The 20,626-nt window shown below is 44.8% G+C and overlaps 1 protein-coding gene across 1 annotated transcript; it reads right to left on the bottom strand.

Moving 5' to 3' along the window:
• Positions 1 to 1,269: 1,269 nt before the first annotated feature.
• LOC310760788 (uncharacterized protein) lies at positions 1,270 to 11,465 on the bottom strand. The gene is made up of 4 exons (XM_083609951.1): positions 11,376 to 11,465; positions 11,010 to 11,092; positions 9,971 to 10,097; positions 1,270 to 2,845 (listed from the first exon to the last, which is right to left on the bottom strand). The coding sequence occupies exons 1-4, from the start codon at positions 11,434 to 11,436 to the stop codon at positions 1,587 to 1,589; spliced, it is 1,530 nt and encodes a 509-aa protein (XP_083466077.1). The 5' UTR covers positions 11,437 to 11,465; the 3' UTR covers positions 1,270 to 1,586.
• Positions 11,466 to 20,626: the final 9,161 nt, after the last annotated feature.

Raw genomic sequence — 20,626 nt, 5'->3', positions numbered from 1 at the left:
CAGAAGTTCTGCAAGGCAGACCTGGTGAACTCTCCACTGCGATCTGATTGAAAGCCCTTGACCCACAGTAAGAACAGCAGTTCTCACTGCCGTTATCCAGTCTTTCACCAAAGCAGCAGCCTCTCACTTGTGCTTCAGAGAGAAAATCCACCCATTTCTGGAATAATCATCCACCAGATAGCACAAATTTGGCCCCACCCAGACTGGCAACTGGCATAGGGCCGCAAAGGTCTGCATAGACTAGCTCAAAAGGTTTTGTAGTTACCCTGTCAGACCTAGGATAAGATCACATCTGAACCTTGGCTTTCTTGAAGGCACCCTTCATTCCAGGTATTTGTCACATACCTTCATCTTGCACCCCTCAGTGCACCCTGGGACCTTCTTCATGTACCCCCAGTTGATATGTGACATTCTCCGCTGCCAAACGCCATGATGGCACCCATCATGAATGGGAAGGTTACCACACTGTGCTTGTGCATCCTCAGTGGGACCTTTACGTGCAATAGGCGATTCTAGCACAAACAGCCTGTCTTTGCACTCAACACTGACCAGTTGTCGCCCACCTCTGGAAATGGAATAAACATTATTTTCAAAACACACTTTGAACCCAACATGGACAAGAGAGGAAACAGAAAGGAAATAGCACTGCATCTCTGGAACGACATAGGCCTCAATCTCTGCCTGTAAAAAAGAACAATAAACAGAGCCAGACATAGCGCTTGGAACCATCTGCAAGAGTTACACTTCTTCCAGTTTTCACAGCCTTGCAGTTCCACAAAAAAACACTAGATAGCGATGGCATGAGGTGGTGCCTGGCCCCACTGACAATCACCCAGCTCAGCACGTGGCCCTGGTCGCAGTTTTTCAGTGTTGCCATAGCAGCAGCCAAATGATACTGTGACGACATGTCTCTGCCAGTTTCCTTGAGACCTTTCGAGGCTTCCCACGCTTGGCAGCTCCTGTTATCTGGTTGCCAAAGAAAACGGCCTTGGAGAAATCCTGTGGCTCCACTGGACAATTCCGGACCAGGTGGAATTCAGAGCCGCACCGCAAACGCATCGGGAAGAAAAAGCTTTCAGTCTCTTCACTTCTCCCTTCACCCCCACTCTTGGGTGCAGCATAGCCTGGGCCTGCTCACCCTCCAGCTTTCTGCCTGGAATGCCTATAATGGCAGCAACTTTTTAAAAAAGTAATATTTTGAGCTCGTAGTTCAATTTCCCAGCAGCTCCCCTTGCCCCGGAGAACACTTTTAGCATTCCATCTCCTCTACCTGTGGCATTCTTCAGCAGTGGGTAAAGTGACCTCTTCGCACCGGATGTCCATTTGGTATGGCTCTTTCCAGGGTTTTGCCTGCTCATTGTGTTTGTCTTTCATTTGTTCTCCTATGTGTGTTGCCAGTAGAAGCCACAATTCTGTGGGTTCTCTAGGTGGTGCAGAAAGTTGGCAGCTATTCCCTACATCCACAGGTCTCAGGATGGTTACAACATAAAAAAACAAAATAAAAACACAAAACACCACATTTTAAAAGGGCATTAAATGTCAATCAGCCAAAGGCCTGGTTAAAAAAGTGTGGATTTGCCTGGCTCCTAAATCTGTACAATGGTTTTTCTAACCTTTGTATGGATTCTTTGATGGGAAGTAAGATTGGCCCTCTGACTGAAGCTTTTTCCACATTCCACACACTGATATGGTTTCTCCCCTGTATGAATTCTTTGATGTGAAGTGAGATTGTGGCTGTGACTGAAGCTCTTTCCACATTCCACACACTGATATGGTTTCTCCCCTGTATGAATTCTTTGATGGGAAGTGAGTTTGGAATTCTGAGTGAAGCTCGTTCCACATTCCACACACTGATAGGGTTTCTCCCCTGTATGAATTCTCTGATGCTTAGTGAGATAGGAGCTCTGAGTGAAGCTCTTTCCACATTCCACACACTGATGGGGTTTCTCGCCTGTATGAATTCTCTGATGCTTAGTGAGATAGGAGCTCTGAGTGAAGCTCTTTCCGCATTCCACACACTGATAGGGTTTCTCCCTTGTATGAATTCTTTGATGAGAAGTGAGAGAGGAGCTTTCAGGGAAGCTCTTTCCACATTCCGCACACTGATAGGGTTTCTCCCCTGTATGAATTCTTTGATGGTAAGTGAGACCGGAGCTGTGACTGAAGCTCTTTCCGCATTCCACACACGGATAGGGTTTCTCCCCTGTATGAATTCTTTGATGGGAAGTGAGACTGTGGCTGTGACTGAAACGCTTTCCACATTCCACACACGGATATGGTTTCTCCCCTGTATGAATTCTTCGATGGGAAGTGAGACTGTGGCTGTGACTGAAGCTCTTTCCGCATTCCACACACAGATAGGGTTTCTCCCCTGTATGAATTCTTCGATGTGAAGTGAGATCGGAGCTCTTCCTGAAGCTCTTTCCACATTCGACACACTGATAGGGTTTCTCCCCTGTATGAATTCTCTTATGGGAAGTGAGATCGTGGCTCTGAATGAAGCTCTTTCCACATTCCACACACTGATAAGGTTTTTCCCCTGTATGAATTCTCTGATGCTTAGTGAGATGGGAGTTCCGACTGAAGCTCTTTCCACATTCCACACACTGATAGAGTTTCTCCCCTGTGTGAATTCTTTGATGGGAAGTGAGAGAGGAGCTCTGGCTGAAGGTCTTTCCACATTCCATGCGCTGATAGAGTTTATTTCCAATGAGATTTTGTTGATGGGAAGTGGAATTGGAGCTCTGATTGCAGCTTTCTCCACACTCTAAATTTTTACACGGCTTCTCCTCTCTGGGGATTTTATCGTGGTCACCTTTGTTCTCAATTTTCGATTCATCACAATCTGCAATGGAGACAAAAAGGGATTAGAGCCTCAGGAACAAATGGAGAAGAACTGAAGGAAGTTGGGGGGGTGTTCATTACCTGTGTTGTTTGTCATTAACCATCATATTTATTATTATGTTCTGATGAGTTGTTGAATGTTGGTTTGTTTGATATACAGTAGTGGTGAAAATTGTGGAAGACTTTTGGAAAAAAGTGTATTTCAGAGTTTTGATGGCTTATAACACCACTTCATTTGGAGTAATATCATAAAATAATATATCAATGGAAAGATAATTTAATGAAGACTGCAATTCAACAAAGGTTGTTCAATTACCCATATTCTATCAAATGTTATAGTCAAATAACCAGAAAAAGGAAGCACAACTTGCTTAGGTTGACTTTTGTCAGTGTGTTATGTGATTGCAGTCAAGTTGGTTTTTTTTTTTGTTCTTTCATTTAGTGAGGTTGTAAAACATAATAAAATTATAGAAATGGCACAAAGAGTTGACTGGTCACCCAGAAAGCGATGTAAAATTGTAGTATTAAGTGAACAGGGCTACAGTTATGAAGAAATTAGATGAAAGATTGGAGAAAACCTAACCAAAGCTGGCATTTCGATATTATTGAAGAGGTATAAGGAGACTCAGCAACTATAAAATCAGACTGGTAAAGGCAGGAAAAGGTGCACAAAGGCAAGTGACGATCGAAGAATAGAGAGACTGTCCCTACATGACAGAAGAAAATCATTTTGGTGTATACAAGATGACATGGCGAGATGTAATGTGAAGTTGAGTGCAAGGACTGCTCTAAATGTTAGAATTCTAAGGAAAAAGCCATTGTTATCTCTCAAGCATGAGTTTAACCAAACTGCGGGAGGCAGTGGAAGACAATAGGACCTGGCCTGCTCTGGTCCATGGGGTCACAAAGAGTCGTACACGACTAAATGATTAAAGAAAATCTCTCAAGCAAAGGTTGAAAAGATTAAACCCATGTTAACTGGACAGCGGAACAATGGGACAATGTTTTTGGAGGGATGTGACCCAAATCTCCTTGCTTGGTAGTGATGCCATGAAATACACAAGGGGAAGAATCAGAGAAGATTTACATGCTACTTGCATTACACCGAGACTTCCGGGTTAGCGCCATCGACTAATGGCGGATTCCCTCTGAGCTCCGGAGGGAATCGGCTCTGTAGGATCGGGTCTGGCCGCTTCGGTGACGCGGGGACCCTTAAAAATCACAGGCGGTGAAGCCTGTGAACTTGGTGACTCGACGGGCACCATTTGCGCCCCCCCGACCTGTGAAGAGCCTTTTTAAAGGCTTCGGAATGGGGGACGGGGTGAGCGGAGCGGTGCTGAGAGTCGACTGCTTCTCCTGCAGAGTGAAGCCGCATTGCCATGGTCGGAGAGCGCTGACTTCTTCTTTGGAACAATTGGACTCTAAAAGTAACAACCCGTGAGTACTACGGAAATTGGTATCGTAAAGATTTTTTTTTTTTTTAAGAATTAGGCACGATCAGGGAAGGTGTAAAAAGGAAGTCTGCCTCCCCGTCTTGTAAACAAGTTAAAGCAAAACCTGCTAACTAAGGTCGAGAGAACCTCTTTTTTCCTTCTTTGGTAAAAGACTTTAATTTCACGGTTTGGCAGTATAAGAAATCTTGCTGGAGGATAAAAGAGCTAATTTTGGGAGCTGAAGTGTCACCCTCCCGGACCCGGGAGTGTTCCGCGAGAGAGCCTGTTGATGAGGTACTAAAGAGCTTGACAGCTGTCAAATTAGCTGTCAAGACAGAAAAAGACAACTTTGTTTCTGCTGCTTCTGCTGGTTATATCTGTTACAATTTTTGTTACAATTTGTTGAAAACAAGGAAGAACCGATACAAACTAACTGGATTTTTGGATTTGAACTGGAATGAACATTAAGAAACCAAAATCCCTCTAGAGGGGGTTTTGGGACATTACAAGAATGGCTGGAGGAGGGAGAGTTCAGGCTGAATTAGACAGAGTCTTTGTTCTCTTGGGAAAGTTACAAGGCCAAATTGATGTTTTGGCTATAAATGTTACAACTCTGGACTCAACTGTAAACAATATCATGGAACCTGATAAGGATTTGAATCAGGAAGTTTATCCAACTGAACAGAAAGAGAAACTTGACAACATTGAGTACTTGGAGAAGGAGACATATGTTGTCCCTGAAGAAAAGGAAGGAGGAACTGTAATTCTGCAGATGTTGAAAGAGGATTTGAGGTTTGACATGATGGCAATGAAGGAAAATAAGAACTTGATGTGGAAAATCTGGCCTGAATTGGAGATGGAAAAAAGGAGAGATCTCCTTATGTGGAGATCTGAAGACCTAAGGATTACAAAATTGCTTAAGGTGGAGGTTGGAGCCTTGGGGACATTTGGTTTTGAAAGGAGTAAGAAACAAGATTTGGGCCCCACCTTTAAGTATGGAAGACTGGTTGGAAGAAATATGGATCCTGAAGGGCCAGAGCGTTTCTGAGATTTGGTGTTTAATTTTAAGGACTATCAGAAAAACCAGCAGAGAGGAATTGAGAGAGAATTAAGAGCCTCGGATGTGAGGTCTCCAGGCTAATACTAGATTAAGACTGGTGGATATTTGTGGGGGACTGAAACCGGGAAAGGGGGGTGTGGGGCTTGGGAATCCAAAGGGTACATAATTATAATGTGTTTTTACTCTCATTTTGTTTTGGTAATGTGTATGAAATTTGGGAAATTCGTGGAAGGGAACCTGGGTCGACTTTAGAAAGAATGTTTTAAGAATGTATATTGAGGTACAGGTGTTGATGTTGAAGTTTGGATAAGGTAAAATTGGTTGGTTTTAAAACGGGCTAAATTAAAGGAAAATAAGGTTAGCAAAAATAAATTGAGGAAATGAATGAAAGAGAAAAAGTAAAATAATAATATGTTAAATTAAGCATAGAAATAGGTTAAAAATTATGGATAAGGATTTGCTGAATTAACAATTTGAATTGGAATACAAGAAAGGGGGGTATGAGGAGGTCAGGGAAATATGTTATTGAAAAATAGATTTTGTGAACTTTATGTGTTTTTAATTTTTTCTGCTTTTTGTTTTTCTTTTTTTTCTTTTTGACTTTATGTTTTTTGTATTGTATTAAATTCAAAAATCTTAATAAATATATTTTTTAAAAAAATACATGCTACTTGCATTACACCAACTGTGAAACACCCAGATAGTGTGATGATCTGAGGTTGTATGGCAGCAAAAGGTGTGGGCATAATTTCCGTCATTAATGGGAATGGAAATGCCCCCAAATAAAAAATGAAATACTTTAGCCCAAACTGAAGCCTTCCGCAGGTGATCTTTACTCAGATACTGAAGCATTTATATATATTTATATAAATATATATTTATATATTTACTTTTTTTAAAAAATAATAATTTTTATTAAGTTTCATATTACCGAATTAAACACACCAAACCAATTAGTCCAAATTATAACAATACATATCATGTAATCCAATTATTTTCCAAATTATAAATTTTTGTGGGTGGTACCCATGCTTCTTGATCGGCAGGAGTCCAATCCTCAAATATTTTCTGCTGCTTTCATATTAAGAATGATATTTCCAGTCCCTTCTTCTAAATCCTTGTCATTACTCATTTTCCTTTCCATTCACCACCGAATTGCTCCGCAAGTGGGTTGAAAGAAACAGTCTTATCTGTATTTCTGTGTGAGCTTTGTACTGCTCTCTCGTAAATCCCAATAATCCAGGCATTTCCGCTCGAGCAAGCAATCGCCATCTTGTTGTTCCGATGAAATACAGTCCAAAAGCTCGCTCTTTAACTTTCCCGACCTGTTGCATCGTAAATTAGTCTTTTTCCAGGAGGGCTGCCCCTTCCAGGTCACAATCTCATTGAAAGTAATAAATCTTTGGCTCGCCCTCCCCAAGACCAAACCTCCTGCAACACGGGTCTCGTATCAAATCTCCATTCTAACTGCGTCACAAAGAGAGCCCTTCTTTCCAAATCCTTCACAGAGTAAAACCTTTAAATTCATATTATTCCCACACAGTTCCTTTTTAGTCCCATTTGCCAATTAGTTGCTGTGATGGATATACTAAGAGGGAGGGTTATTAGTTAATCACATAGAGCAAAAAAAGATAAAAAGTCATTCCCCCCCCCCTTTAGTTCCGTTGCACTCCAATCCACATACCAGCATGTCTGTAGTTCTTTGATGTAATCTTCCGTCTCAGTCTTCTTCATTTCAGTGGTAAAATTGTTAGCAGATAAAAACCTCCTGCCTCTCTTGAAGCCTGTGCATTATCTTTCACCAATTTTTTTCCTTTTAAGTAACACAACTAGTTTCGCTCCTGGAAGTAGCTTCGGAGGAGTTCCGAGGCCCGCCGAGGGTTGTGCACCCAGTGCCTCACCCCCTCCTTCTTCCGAACTCGGGGGTGATTTATGGCAACAGCGGGTGAAAACTGCATCTCTCCTCCCTGGAGAGATGAGGGAGACTGATTTACTCCCCATAATCAGCCTCTAATTACCTTGTGCGAGCTGGATAGATGTTAATATCCGCCATCTTCCAAGGCGCCCCTAGCGGCCCCCTCCTACTTATATATTTATTTTCTGTTTCAACAGGACTCAGCTCCATGTCCTGTTGCTGCTGTGTGAAAAAGGTGCTTTCAAGATAATCCTATTCCACTGCCGGAATGGCTTGGGAATAGTCCAAACATTAACCCAATCAGAAATCTATGGAGCCGACTAAAGAAACTTGTTAATCAGAGGCAACCCAGCAATAAAGGCCAATTAACAGAGGCAATAATTCAATCTTGGTTTCACAATCTTACAGCTGCAGAACTAAAAATTTGGTTCACTTCATGGGAAAGCGTTGTAAGGCTGTAATTAAAGCTAAAGGTTACCAATGTTTACCAAAAGTTTCACGTTTTTTCTTTATGACTGCTGTTCCAATAAATACTCCTTCATAAAAGTCATTACATTACACTCGGAAACTACAACTAATCCAGAATGCAGCAGCTAGACTGGTGACTGGGGGCGGCCGCCGAGACCATATAACACCGGTCTTGAAAGACCTACATTGGCTCCCAGTATGTTTCCGAGCACAATTCAAAGTGTTGGTGCTGACCTTTAAAGCCCTAAACGGCCTCGGTCCAGTATACCTGAAGGAGCGTCTCCACCCCCATCATTCTGCCCGGACACTGAGGTCCAGCGCCGAGGGCCTTCTGGCGGTTCCCTCATTGCGAGAAGCAAAGCTACAGGGAACCAGGCAGAGGGCCTTCTCGGTAGTGGCGCCCGCCCTGTGGAATGCCCTTCCAGCAGATGTCAAAGAGATAAACAACTACCTGACATTCAGAAGACATCTTAAGGCAGCCCTGTTCAGGGAAGTTTTTAACGTGTGATATTTTACTGTATTTTTGGTTTTTATGGAAGCCGCCCAGAGTGGCTGGGGAGGCCCAGCCAGATGGGCGGGGTATAAATAATAAATTATTATTATTATTATTATTATTCATTAAATTATCTTTCCATTGATATATAATTTTATGGTATTACTCCACACAAAAGTGGTGTTATGAGCCATCAAACCTCAGAAATACACTTTTCACAAAAGGTTTCCAGAATTTTGGCCACCAGTATAAGTTGTTCATTTTAAGTTAATGTTCTTTTTATATGGCATCAGAATATTATTATTTCTGTTTCATGTTTATATATGTGTTGGAAGCCGCCCAGAGTGGCTGGGGCAGCCCAACCAGACGGGCAGGGTAGAAATAAAAATGTCAGCTTTGTTCCGGAGCTGACAGAGGCTGGAATGTATGAAAGCAAGCAAAGAGAGATAAGGAAACTGGAATGTGAGCTGGAATGTGAGAGGGAGGAGGGGCAGCCGAGTGGCAGAGCTTCAGAGAACAGAGAGCAGGCAGCAGATAGCAAAGATCCACAAAATACGAATCTTAGCTTAGAGACAGAAGGGGAGAGGCCAGGAATAGCTAGCCCAAAAACTAGAAGGCGCAAAAATGTCAGTGAGAGGAGGGGGAAAGAGGGGAAGCGAAAGGGTTTTTTCCCCTCTTGGAAGAAGAGGAAGGGGCAGAGTTTAGACTTGGCAACTGCAAACTTGGAAGTCAGACATGGAGTGAAAGAGCTCTGGAGTGATTTATGTGTTTGAGCAATAAACCCGAGATAATTACTGCCGGTGTCTCGCTTCTGTGGGAGAGCCAAGCCATTACAAAAAATTATTATTATTACTACAGTGGTACCTGTTCTGGAAAAAATTAAGTTTGTAAACCAAGGTAACACTGTATCATCCTCATCACTGCTACTACTACCTGAGATTCCATAAGCCTAGCTCTTCTCTGGGATGGATTTTGTTTGGCCCAGTCATGGCATCCCCTCCATCTCCAATGTCACTCCTTGTTATGGCTTGGTTTCTCCCACAAACGTGAGACGACTCTGGCTGTTAATAATTTCAGATTTATTGCTAAAACAACAAACTTGGACGGAGCTCCTCTACTCTTCGTCCTCCCCACAAGATGGAGTTGCCCAGACTGAGCTCCTCCACCTTCCCCAGCACGGAAGCCCCCACCTTCTCTTCCAGTATCTTTAGAGCGCCTCGACCACTTTTCAGATCCTAGGAGATTTGACAGAGAATGCTTCCTGCATTCCAGCCTCTGACTCACTCCTGTAGCTCTCACACAGCTGTCTGTCATTCTGTCTCCCTTTTTCTTCTCCCCTTTGTTCAGAGCTCAGATGACAGTTCCTCTCCCCCTCCTCTCTGCCTTCCGCTGCTAACTCTCCTCTCCCTAGGCCTGCTTCTTCTCTGGCTGGCAGCACCTGAGCTTCGCTGCCAGTCGTCTCTTTGGTCAACCCAAGACTGACAGGAGCAAAAACAAAAACCTGAAGCTACTTATCTTTCCTAACAATTCTGAAGCTGACATTGAAGATGGCCTGGGAAGTTCAGACCAGCCCAATCCTGGTAGAAAAAGGAATAATTTCAGGAAGGTTGTTCAAAGGAAAAACTGGGGGTGGGGGTGTTAGGTTCCCAGGTGTTATAGGGGGTGCTGTTGAGCTCTGTAAAAATAGATGAGGTTGGTCCCATAGAGGTATTTTTTGAATTTCCAGGCAGATATGACGATACCACAGGGAGCCTTACCAAGAGAGGCCAGGATCCCACGATTCTCCTCCATGACGTGCTTATGCAGAGCTCTCTGGCCAGGATCCAGCAACGCCCACTCCTCATCCGTGAAATGAACAGCGACATCTTCAAAGCACACTGGACCCTAAATGAAAAAGGGATATGTCCTCCTCTGAGACAGCAGAAATATGATCTGCTACACAATTCTCTGTTGTTTCCTTCCTGTACATTGCGATGTTGTTTCAATGGGATTGCTTTGCTGCACATTTTAAATAAGGATGCTAATTTTAAGTTTTAATAATGGGTATTTGTCTTTGTGCAATAGGTGGTACTCCACATTCTGTTTTTCAAGTCATTCTGCCTAGGCAAGCATTCCAGTTTCCCCAATGGAAGGATCGACTTTTCCCTCTCCTCCTGAGCTGTTCTGGGGAGTTCCCTCCCAATGCCCTAGAGCCAAATTCAAGGGATTCATGGAGGCATGGAGAGGGGGAGAAAAAGGGGGCAGGTCCCATTTTGCAGCCGATGCGGCTAGTTAGGTGAATCCAGGCCACTATTTGTTCTGATTTGTTCACTACGTAGAAACCGATTTTAGCATTCAATGATCAATCTAGAAATAAAATAAGCCTGTTTTGGATGGCCATCTGTCTTGGATGATCTAGCAGAGATTTCTGCAATACACAGGGTCTCCTGGCTCTGAGAGACAAGCAGGGAGGGTGGCTTCTGGCATCCTTATCTTGACTGACCTCTGCCTCCCAACCTTCCTCTCCCACTCGCCTCCTTCCTCTTCTGCCTCTGATTCTGCACTGCATTCTGCCACAGAGTTTCCCAGCTCACTAAGCCCTGTTAGCCTTTCAGCTTCTGACGCCTCCTCTCCCCAGCCTTCTCCCTTTCCCCCCTCTAACCGCCCATCCTTCTTCTACCTCCACTTCTTGGGCTCTCAGCCATCTTCCCTTCCTGGTTCCCCAGCTGCATCCTCCCACCATTCCTCTGTCCCCAACCAGTGCATGACATTGCTCCATCCCTCGGCCTCTGTCCCCACAAGGCAGCTACCCCTGACCTGATCTGGTTCCTCAACTGCTTCTTCCCTTCTGCCCCCGTGAAAAGACGGATCAGGAGGTCTTGCCGGCATCATTCTGTCACCTGCAAGAGATAAAAGGTAAGCAGGACGCCAGGAGTGTCTGCTTCTCTCACAGGTGAAACAGGGCATCTCTAACTGCAGATGGGCTTTTGAGAAAGCCTTACCTACTGAGAGCATTTGAATGTTTGTGCCCATTTCATATGTTTGTGGTGCAAAAATCAATCTCCCCTCCTCTGGACCCTTCTTCCCAACTGTCTCCCCCCAAAACAAGATGAAAAGAACCCTCAGATGAGTTGGAAAACCAACAGAATGAGACCAAACGGAGAAAACCACCTTCCTCCTTACCCAGTGGCCTCTCTCTGGTGTCCAACGGAGGCCTCTCTGCCTCACAGGAATCCACGTCCATTTCTGCAAAGAGATCCTTTCCCTGAGAAAGAAACACGGATTAAAAACACAGAAAGGTGAGAAATATTAGAAAGAGAATGGCAAAAAGTTGAAGGGTGTGAGATCTCATTCCATAGATGCTTTCCTAGAAAATGGATGGGTCATCAGCAGATCATTATGGGATGTTCTCTATCCTGTTTGGAGCCCCTTGGGAATATCCAGACGAAAGTCTCTCTCACCTGCTTTCTCTCCTCTGCCTGACTCAGTAGGACACCTTCGGCCAGGGCCACCGCCTGGGAACTGGTCTCTGCTCCGCATTCCCTCACCCAGCTCTCCATCTCCGGGGGAAGGACAGCCAGGAACTGCTCCAAGATCACCAGGTCCAGCATCTCAGCTTTCGTGTGCCTTTCCGGCTTCAGCCACTGGTGGCAAAAGTGGCAGAGTCGACTGCAAACCTCTCGGGGTCCTTTGGCCTCCTGGCAACAGAACTGCCTCAACTGCTGGCTCTGCACCTCTGAGCAGAGGGTGTCCTCCTCACCCAGGATCTTCTGCACTGGGTTTTCCCAAAATCCCCCACTGCTCCCAGTTTGGCTGGCATGGCCTCTTCCTGCTTCGGGGAGAACTGAGTCTCGCTCATCCATTTGTGCGCCCAGGAAGCCTCTGAAAGATTGGAAGGAACCCTTCGGTCTTCTGACAAGTTCTGCCCTTCTAAATGAGAAGCTGTAGCATATCCTAAAAAGCAAATACATTGTTCTGTTACAGAATTTGTGTGTGAGGAGGGGGAATGGTTCCCTGAGGAAGCATGGATGAGTCTTGCTGGGAACCAGGGCTGGACTGCACCGCATCTGAGACCGTGAGCTATCTTTTTGAAAAGAAAGAGGAGGAAGAGGAGAAGAAATAAGTCTCTAGCCTTCTAGTCACGCAAAATGTGGAAGCAACTGAAGGGATTTCTGGGAGATTACTCAACCTGGTTTCGCTGCCTTCCAGTCAATGCATGAAGTCAGAACCGACTGACAAGGGAGTCATTTGTGGGTCTAGTGGGGGTCCTCACCCGTGGGTCCTCAGGAGTTGCTCCCCCCCTCCCCTGCTTCTGTCTCCTTTTCTTGTACTTGGACTCTCTGCCACTCTCCAGACAGACTCCTGGGGTGGGGTCCCTTTTTCTTTGCTCGGAGGGCGAGGGGATTGCTGCAGTGGCCTCCGTGGGGAGCTGCCCTGGGAGACGACTGGGAAACTGGTCCGCAATGCAGCAGCCAGACCAGGGGCTGGGATCCCTCTCTTTATCCCTGGCCTTTCTCTCCCACCTTTCCTTCCTTCCTTCCTTCCTTCCTTCCTTCCTTCCTTCCGTCCTTCCTCCACGGGGGGGCTAGTCCACCTCCTCGTCCAGCTTTGGAAAACCATTTGGACATGTTTCCTCTGTTGTGCAATGAGGCTGAGCGATGTCACACAGAGTTAAAGTCCCAGGGACTCCTTTCTTTAAAGAAGGGAGATATTTTCTGAAGTGGGGGCGGAGGGCCAGATGAGTTTGGGATCCTGTGATCTCCAGGAAGGAGAGCGTGGCAGACCTGGCCCCTCCCTGATCAGGCCCCCCCAGGCATCCTCCCCTGCTGCAGCCCTGGTACCTCCCCCCCCCCCCCCGTCTCCCCACTGCACCCTCTGGGGGGAGAGAGAGGAGACTCACCAGATCCCAGGAGGGGCGAGCGAGGCAGCCCTTGCAGGAGAGACCCCAAAGCAAGGAAAGGACTGGGGAGGGAGGGGCCTTGGCTCTGGAGGACCAGCCCCCCCCCCGTGGTTCCTGGCCTCTCTAGGAAGGCAGCTCACTTCCCTTTAACCCTTGCCAAGCCGAGTCCCTCCGGCTGAGTCCTCTCTCGCTTGGCAGAACCTCAGATTCTTATTATTTTTTATGGATTAAGGGGGCAGCTGCCACCATGGCTATGCCAATGCCCAGATATCCTTTTGGGGGTGAGGCTCTTGGCTGGACTCTGAGCATCTCCCTCCCTTGGCCAGAAACCAGAGGAAGAGCTTGCAGGGAAAAGGGCTTTGCAGGAGGCAAGGAAGCTCCTCCTAGAATTCAGGAGTGGAGAGATAGGAGGGGATCCCAGGGTCATCTAGTCCAACCCCCAGCAATGCAGGAATCTCCGCTAAAGCATCCATGGCAGATGGCCGTCCGATCTCTGCTTAGAAACCTCCAAGGAAGGAGAGTCCACCGCCTCCCAAGGGAGACCTTTCCCCTGCCCAACTGCTCTTAGATGTCCCTCAAGGCAGCGGGTCCTGAGTTCTAGTCCTGCTGAAACAATCGCACTGGCTACCAAGGAGGAACCAAGTAAATTTCAAAATAAATCCTATTCTCATCATAAATGAGTAATGCTTTCTCATGCATGCTTTTTATGCTAATAAAATGCTTAATTGCTAATTCAATGGACTGATAATGGATTGTTGTTATTTTTTATGTTTAGGGAAGCTTTTAATATTTGATGGACTATTGTATTTTAATATTTTGTTGAAAGTCGCCCAGAGTGGCTGGGGAAACCCAGCCAGATGGGTAGTGTATAAATAAATTATTATTATTATTATTATTATTATTATTTATTAAATTGATCAGGTGAGTGTTCTCCTTTCGAAAGAAGCAGGTGGAATCTCCATGGTTGCTAATACCATAATGTTGAAAGGCTAGGCAAATATGGGGAGCCCTAGAGCATCCGCTTGGCATGCAGAATGTCCCAGGGTCAACCCCTGACATCTCCTACAAGGGCTGGACGAAATCCCTGCCTGAAACTCTGGGGAGAAGCTGCCAGTCAGTGTAGACCAGTGGTCCTCAAACTATGTCCCATGGGCCGAATCCAGCCCCCCAGGGTCGTGAATGTGGCCTGCACGGCCATTTCAGAACCCGCCAAGTGTCCGAGGCTGAAAGCATGTATAGATGGTATATTACACCAGTTAAGCTAGCAAGAATGTATAAAACATGTAATAAGTGTTGGAAATGTAAAGAAAAAGAAGGATCATTTTATCATATGTGGTAGGAGTGTAAGAAAGTGAAGGGTTTCTGGGAAATGATATATAATGAATTGAAGAAGATGTTGAAATATACATTTGTAAAGAAACCGGAAGCCTTTCTGTTAGGAATAACAGGAAGAGAAATAAATAGAAGGGATAATAAACTTTTTCAATATGCAGTAACAGCAGCAAGAATATTGATGGCCCAAAAATGGAAACAGGAGGAACTACCGACTCTTGAAGAATGGAGAATTAAACTTATCGACTCTGCAGAACTGGACAAATTAACTGGGAAGATTAGGTATCAATGGGATCACAAGTTCATCGAGGACTGGGGAAAATTTGTAGAATATCTGAAAAGTATATGTGATGAACAAACAACGCTAGTGGGATTTAAAGAGGCTTTGTGAAAGGTAGAGGAGTATTGTTAAGCAGAAAGAGTAAAGGTAATATTAAAATGCAATATCAAATTTAGAAAATGTGTAAAAATGGGAAAATACGGATGATTGGCAGAGAAGCTGATGGAAGTCCAAAAAGTTGAAATTTGTGAAAAATGTTTGATATTGGAATTTGTATAATGGAAAAATTTTAATAAAAATTATATATAAAAAAGAAAGAAAGAAAGCATGTCACCGTCAGCTCAGTCAGTCCCCGCACAGCACTGAGGTAAACGCCACAGGCGTGGTGGCTGCTCTACCAATGAAAGGCCAGGGGTTTCGCCTGGGGACGGGAAAGTGTTGTCTTTTGGCTTGAAGAGTGAAGTTGAGGTTCCTTACGTATCCTTTAAAGGTGGGAGAAGGAGGTATAGTCCCATTTCTGTGAGTGGAGCAGAGGTCTTTCCACTCCTGTGATTTACATGCTCTGAAAGTTGGGATCTGTTTTGATATTTAAATTTTAAAAGGGTGGAGTGGAACCAGAGATTGACCATCTCCTTAGCCTGGGGAGCCACATTCTGGTAGAAGGAGGCCAGGATTTGCCCCCAAGGCCTGGGATGTCCCTCCTCCCCTGCAGTAGGACTTGGAATCCAGGAAAAAACTCTTGGAATAGCCTTGCCAGGTGCTCAGGGACGGAGTCACCTGTCCCCATGTCCTTCTCTTTGCAGATGTGCTGCAAACTGTGTTAAAATGTGAAATCAAGCTTTATTTACAGCGGAAAATAACAAAGAAACATGGCGTGAGCTGTCTTCCACAGCCGGCTCCTCGGTCAGAGTAAAAGAAAACAAAGGATGGAAGTGATTTACAGACTGACTTCCATTCTTACACAGACAGTACAGAAGGTGTAAACATGGATATCATGTTACACTAGCAATGGGAGAATGAAATACTGACAGTTTGACCCCCAATTTGGTCCACAACCAAAGTTAGCAACCCTCATGGTCCAGGAGTGCCAGGGACTCTGTGGTGAGGGCAGTGGGGGCCGCTTTGGCCCAGACTGGCCCCTGACTCTGAGGCATCTTTCCTCCCGCAGGACCTCCGATGTTACGCCCTCTGTGACAATGGGGAAGAGCGGAAACTAGCGGCCAACAGCATCTCTACTCAGCTGGCCTTTGCCCAAAGGTTCCCCCATCTCAGAGCAAGTAGCTTTCCCTCATGGATTCAGCCCTTTCATCACTTCCATCTCCCCAAGAGGCTTCCAAGGCTACTCATCCTCTGTAGTTGAGAACAGACCTAACTGAAAAGAATGGCTTCCTCTTCTGGTGACACCAGAGAATTCTAGAAGACATTCACCCTGTCCATAGCATTATGGATGCACGATTCCCACAGACAAGTTTCTTGGCAAGACAAGGGCCTTTCCTGGCCATAGAGTGTCCTCCTCAGCATCCCCAAAGAAGGAGCTGGGTTGCAAGAGCTGCAGCTAATGGGGGGGGGCTGTCCTCCCCCCTCCCATCTCACCTGGCTGCTAGGTAGGAAAGCAAGACCCAGAGAGAGTTGTGGGAAACCCCAAAACCAGCTTGCTCTGTGCTGGAGCCAAAGCTGCGACTAATGGAGAAGCAAGATCTGTTTGGGTGTTGATGCTGTGAGCCCCTCCGTCCTACACTCCGGTTGTGTATACGAGTAAATAAAACTAGATATCATAAAGACGCCACAGTCTCCGCTGATTTTCGTTCCAAGGAAACTGAATCTGGGGAAGCGCCTAGGACCCCTGGAATCTCACCGCTCAGAGACTGGGGTAGTTTGCAAATACACACACACACAATAATTTGTGCCTGTGTTCCTAATAGATAACTAAGTGTGAAGAGCATGTCATGTGCTTTAGCAACAGCCCTCCTGGAAATAAGGAAATGCAACCCCCATTGCTGGTTGACTCAAAAAAGCAACAAGGGAATCTGCTCTGGTGTCCCATGAGGTCTGTGGGGCCCTTAAGTAAGAGGAGCCATTGCTTTTCTTTCCTTTCTTTTTTAAAAAATAGCTTAATTAAAGAAATTTTAACATAATCAAACATTCAAATTTCATTTTACAATTTCAATTAACACCCCCCCCCCGCCATGCGACTTCCCCCAACTTCCCTTCCTGGTTTATAACACCTCTGTTTCTTTTGCTTATAATTTTGTATTTATATATTAAAATGAAGATTATAACATTTGTCTCTTCCTTCTCATTTTTACCTCATAACTGCATTTTCTGTTTGTATTTGTCCATTGTAAGTGTATCACTCAAATCCTGCCAGTGAGTTCATTTCTATGCACTGTTTCTCTATATACATCTTAAAAGGTTCCCAATCTTTTAAAAAGTCATTATTGTCCTTATCTTTAAGTCTCTCAGTTAGCTTCGCCATTTCAGCGTATTCCACCAACTTTTCTTGCCAGTGTTTTCGCTGGTATTTCATCGCCTTTCCATCTTTGAGCTAGTAAAATTCTGGCCGCTGTTGTCACATACATGAATGGATTATTCTTAATTTTTGGTAAATACTGCCCTAAAATACCTAATAAAAACGCTTCTGATCTTTTAACAAAGGTTATCTTAAAACCTTTTTTTCATTTCATTATAGATCATCTCCCAATAGGTGGAGCCAGGTGGGCCCAGGTCCAGGTGAGGGGGGGTTGCCATGGTGACAAGGACCACAGACTTGCAGGCGGCCATTTTGGGTTAGTAGTGAGGCGAGTGGAGGAGAAAGCAGTTGGTGGCAGTTGATGGAGGACAAGGCGAGGCAATCAGTGGATTCTTATTTTCTCAGTTTCTTATTTCATTTATTACTTGTTTTTCTCTTCTTGAAGATGTGCCACAGGCTTTCTTCATCCAGCAATGGTGAGTATTGGAGGAAACAAGAGTAGGGAGAGCATAGCTGTCAACGTTTCCCTTTTTTTACAGGGAAATTCCCTTATTCCGAATAGGATTGAGGTATCTGATCAAGGCCTGTATTTTAAAATGAGCTTAAAGATTTGCAAATATTTCATGCCAGGCAGAAAACCAGCTGGCTAAGTACTTTGGCAGTACTTTGGACAAGGGCCCCCCTGATTTAAAGCAGTAGCAGGAGACAGGTTTCTCAAGGTTGTAAAAGGGAAATACAGGCTGGGAGCAAAGGTTACACTGACCCTACATATTACAGTATACAACCAAGCTGCAAAAACACTAATTAAGAGTAGGTAAATAGTAAGATCTCTGTTTAGATAGAACTTAATACCATGAGCCATCTGTTTTAGCCATTTGTTTTGGAATGCAGGGGCAACAGGGGCAAAAGGTGATCTGGTAATTAAGGTGCCTTGTCGAGGCAAATGTAAGATATATGGCTACTTGTCTGCCATTTATGGATAGAAGGAAATATAGCTCTTTGTCTCCCATAAAAGGTAATAGGAAATGGGTGTATCTTTTATGATTGGTTCTAGCAAACAGCCAATAGGAATTTCAACCAGGCTGATTGGACAGAGGCAGCCAAAGGAGGAGCAAGGGGGCTGGGCTGAGGAAATATAAGTGCTGGCCATCAGGGCTGGAGGGCAGGCAGAGCTTTGGTAACCATATACCACTGTGCCTATCATTTATTTGTCTGACAAATAAATTATTATTTTAATTTCTCTATTGCTGCGTTGAATATTTCATTTCAGCTAAGCGTTAACCACAAGCAGGGTGCTACAGGATCCTCGAAAGAAAAGGGACCTTCCCCCTGGTGCCAGAGCTCTTTGCCCCCCACTCTGCACTTTCAGTTGAGAGGAACTGACAGCCTGACTTTTGCTGCAGCCAGAGCAAGATCTCTTGCTCCAGGTGATGCAGAACTGCCAGGCAGCTGCCCTGAGAGGCCTCCATGCCCTTCAAGTGTCCAAGCACCGGACAGCGGAGGCCGTTCTGGGGCTGCCGGAGAGGAGGACCCTGCTGGCTTACGCTCAGGTATCCTGTCTGAAAGGGGAATCATCTTAGGGACTTTCTGTGAAATTCTGCATCAGGGATGCTGTTCCTAGAATGGAGGCATGTGCAACAGGTCAATCGCGATCTACTGGTCGATCCACAACTCAAGAACTCTGGGCAAAGACAATGGGTAGATCACTGGCAGGTTTTTTATTACTGGGAGTAGATCTCAGCATCTTGGAAGTTGGACGTCCTGTAGCCTTTCTAGGCCTTTTAACCATGGGTAGGAAAACGTTGCACCCGGGCAGAGACGAAAAGGGTCAATTGACACCAAGGGGTTAAATCCAGAGAAAGAGCTTTATTCTGCTGTCCGGGGGGGGGGGGGTGGGCAGAGGCACCTGTGTGATGGATTCACAAAACACGGAACGCCGTTTACCTTCCCGCTATAAAGCGGTCCCTATTTATCTACTTGCACTTTAAGGGTGCTTTCGAACTGCTAGGTGGGCAGGAACTGGGACCGAAAGACGGGAGCTCACCCCGCCACGGGGATTCGAACCGCCGACCATGCGATCGGCAAGCCCTAGGCGTTGAGGTTTTACCCACAGCGCCACCCGCGTCCCATGTTGATGGTTCAGTACTTCACCCTTATTTCCCCTTTGTGACCCCCTGGGGCAAAGATTTGGGGCAACCAACCATTTTACACAAACACACAAAAGGGGTACTTCATACTGCCGTTCCCTCAATGGCTCCCAATTTTACAAAAAGAAATTTGAATCAAGTTTCATGTGCAGAGCATAGCTTTGTCACCTCTTGGTTTAAACCTACTTTTTCTTTTCTTATTTTTTTAAACTAATGTAGCCACTGTACATGTACAGGGTTCATGATTCAGCAATCTATTATACCATTTGAAGTGTTGCATCACCTGACTAAATTACCATTTGAATAAAGCCATGATTGGCTTGTCCTACCAGGGACTCAAGGAAGGCGAAGGGGTAGATTTAAGATTTAAGAGACCAAATTCCCAAGGGCATAAAACCTTTTCAGTTAGTTTAAAATCCACTTTCCCAGTTTGATGTCCTAAGACATTTCTGATATGTATGCTTTCCTGTTTATTTTTGCTTAGCAAGCAGGCTTATAGATCTGAAACTTTAAATAGATCAGAACTTCAACATTCAGACAACCCAACAACTCAACTTTCCCACCAAAAGCCAGGAATAAAAGTTTGGTCAAGGCACATTCCACCTAATTATGAATTTGCATGTGCTTTAAACTTTGGCTTGACTTTAGCCTATTTGAAGTCCAATTTGAATAACAGACAAAGTGATGAAAATCCCCAGATAATCACTCAAATGCTTGATATCGCCAGCTCTGCTCCAAAACATCACCGTTTTCACCTTCCACTTCTTAACACTCTCTATTCCAAACTCTGAAAACCAATCCTTCCATCTTTTTCTACCAAAGAACAAAGCTTGGCTAAATTTCAGCCCATCACCCCACCCCACCCTACCATAACTTAAAATTCACTCTCCAATGCTTGCAGACACATCCCTTCTCCTTCGGTGATGCCCAGAATGGAACACATTGTGACAACTTTAAAGATTTGCCACCCCATGTCTTTTCCGTAACATCTGCAATCATGTGTGTTGTGTTAGCAATTCACTGCTCCCATTGCTGGATAAGTGGCTAGTATGTCACATGTCTCTCTTTACTTTCTTTTTTTTTAAAAATAAATGAATATTTATTGAATTTTATAACAAATAAAAATACAGATTTCAATCATCATGTTATTTACCATTGTTTTCCCTCCCCTCCTGTGAACTTCCCTCAGCTTCCCCTCTGCTGAGTTATTTAGCTTTATTTGTTGTATCCTGCTTTTCTTATATAAAAGCAATTTCCTAAATCATTTCTCTAAAGTATCTGTTACTGAAGTATCTGTTTTTTAAA

This window comes from Podarcis filfolensis, assembly GCF_964270895.1.
Source record: "Podarcis filfolensis genome assembly, chromosome: 4".
Lineage (NCBI taxonomy): Eukaryota > Metazoa > Chordata > Lepidosauria > Squamata > Lacertidae > Podarcis > Podarcis filfolensis.
Note: the sequence above shows the minus strand (reverse complement) of the source record. Positions and strands in the feature narration are given on the sequence as shown.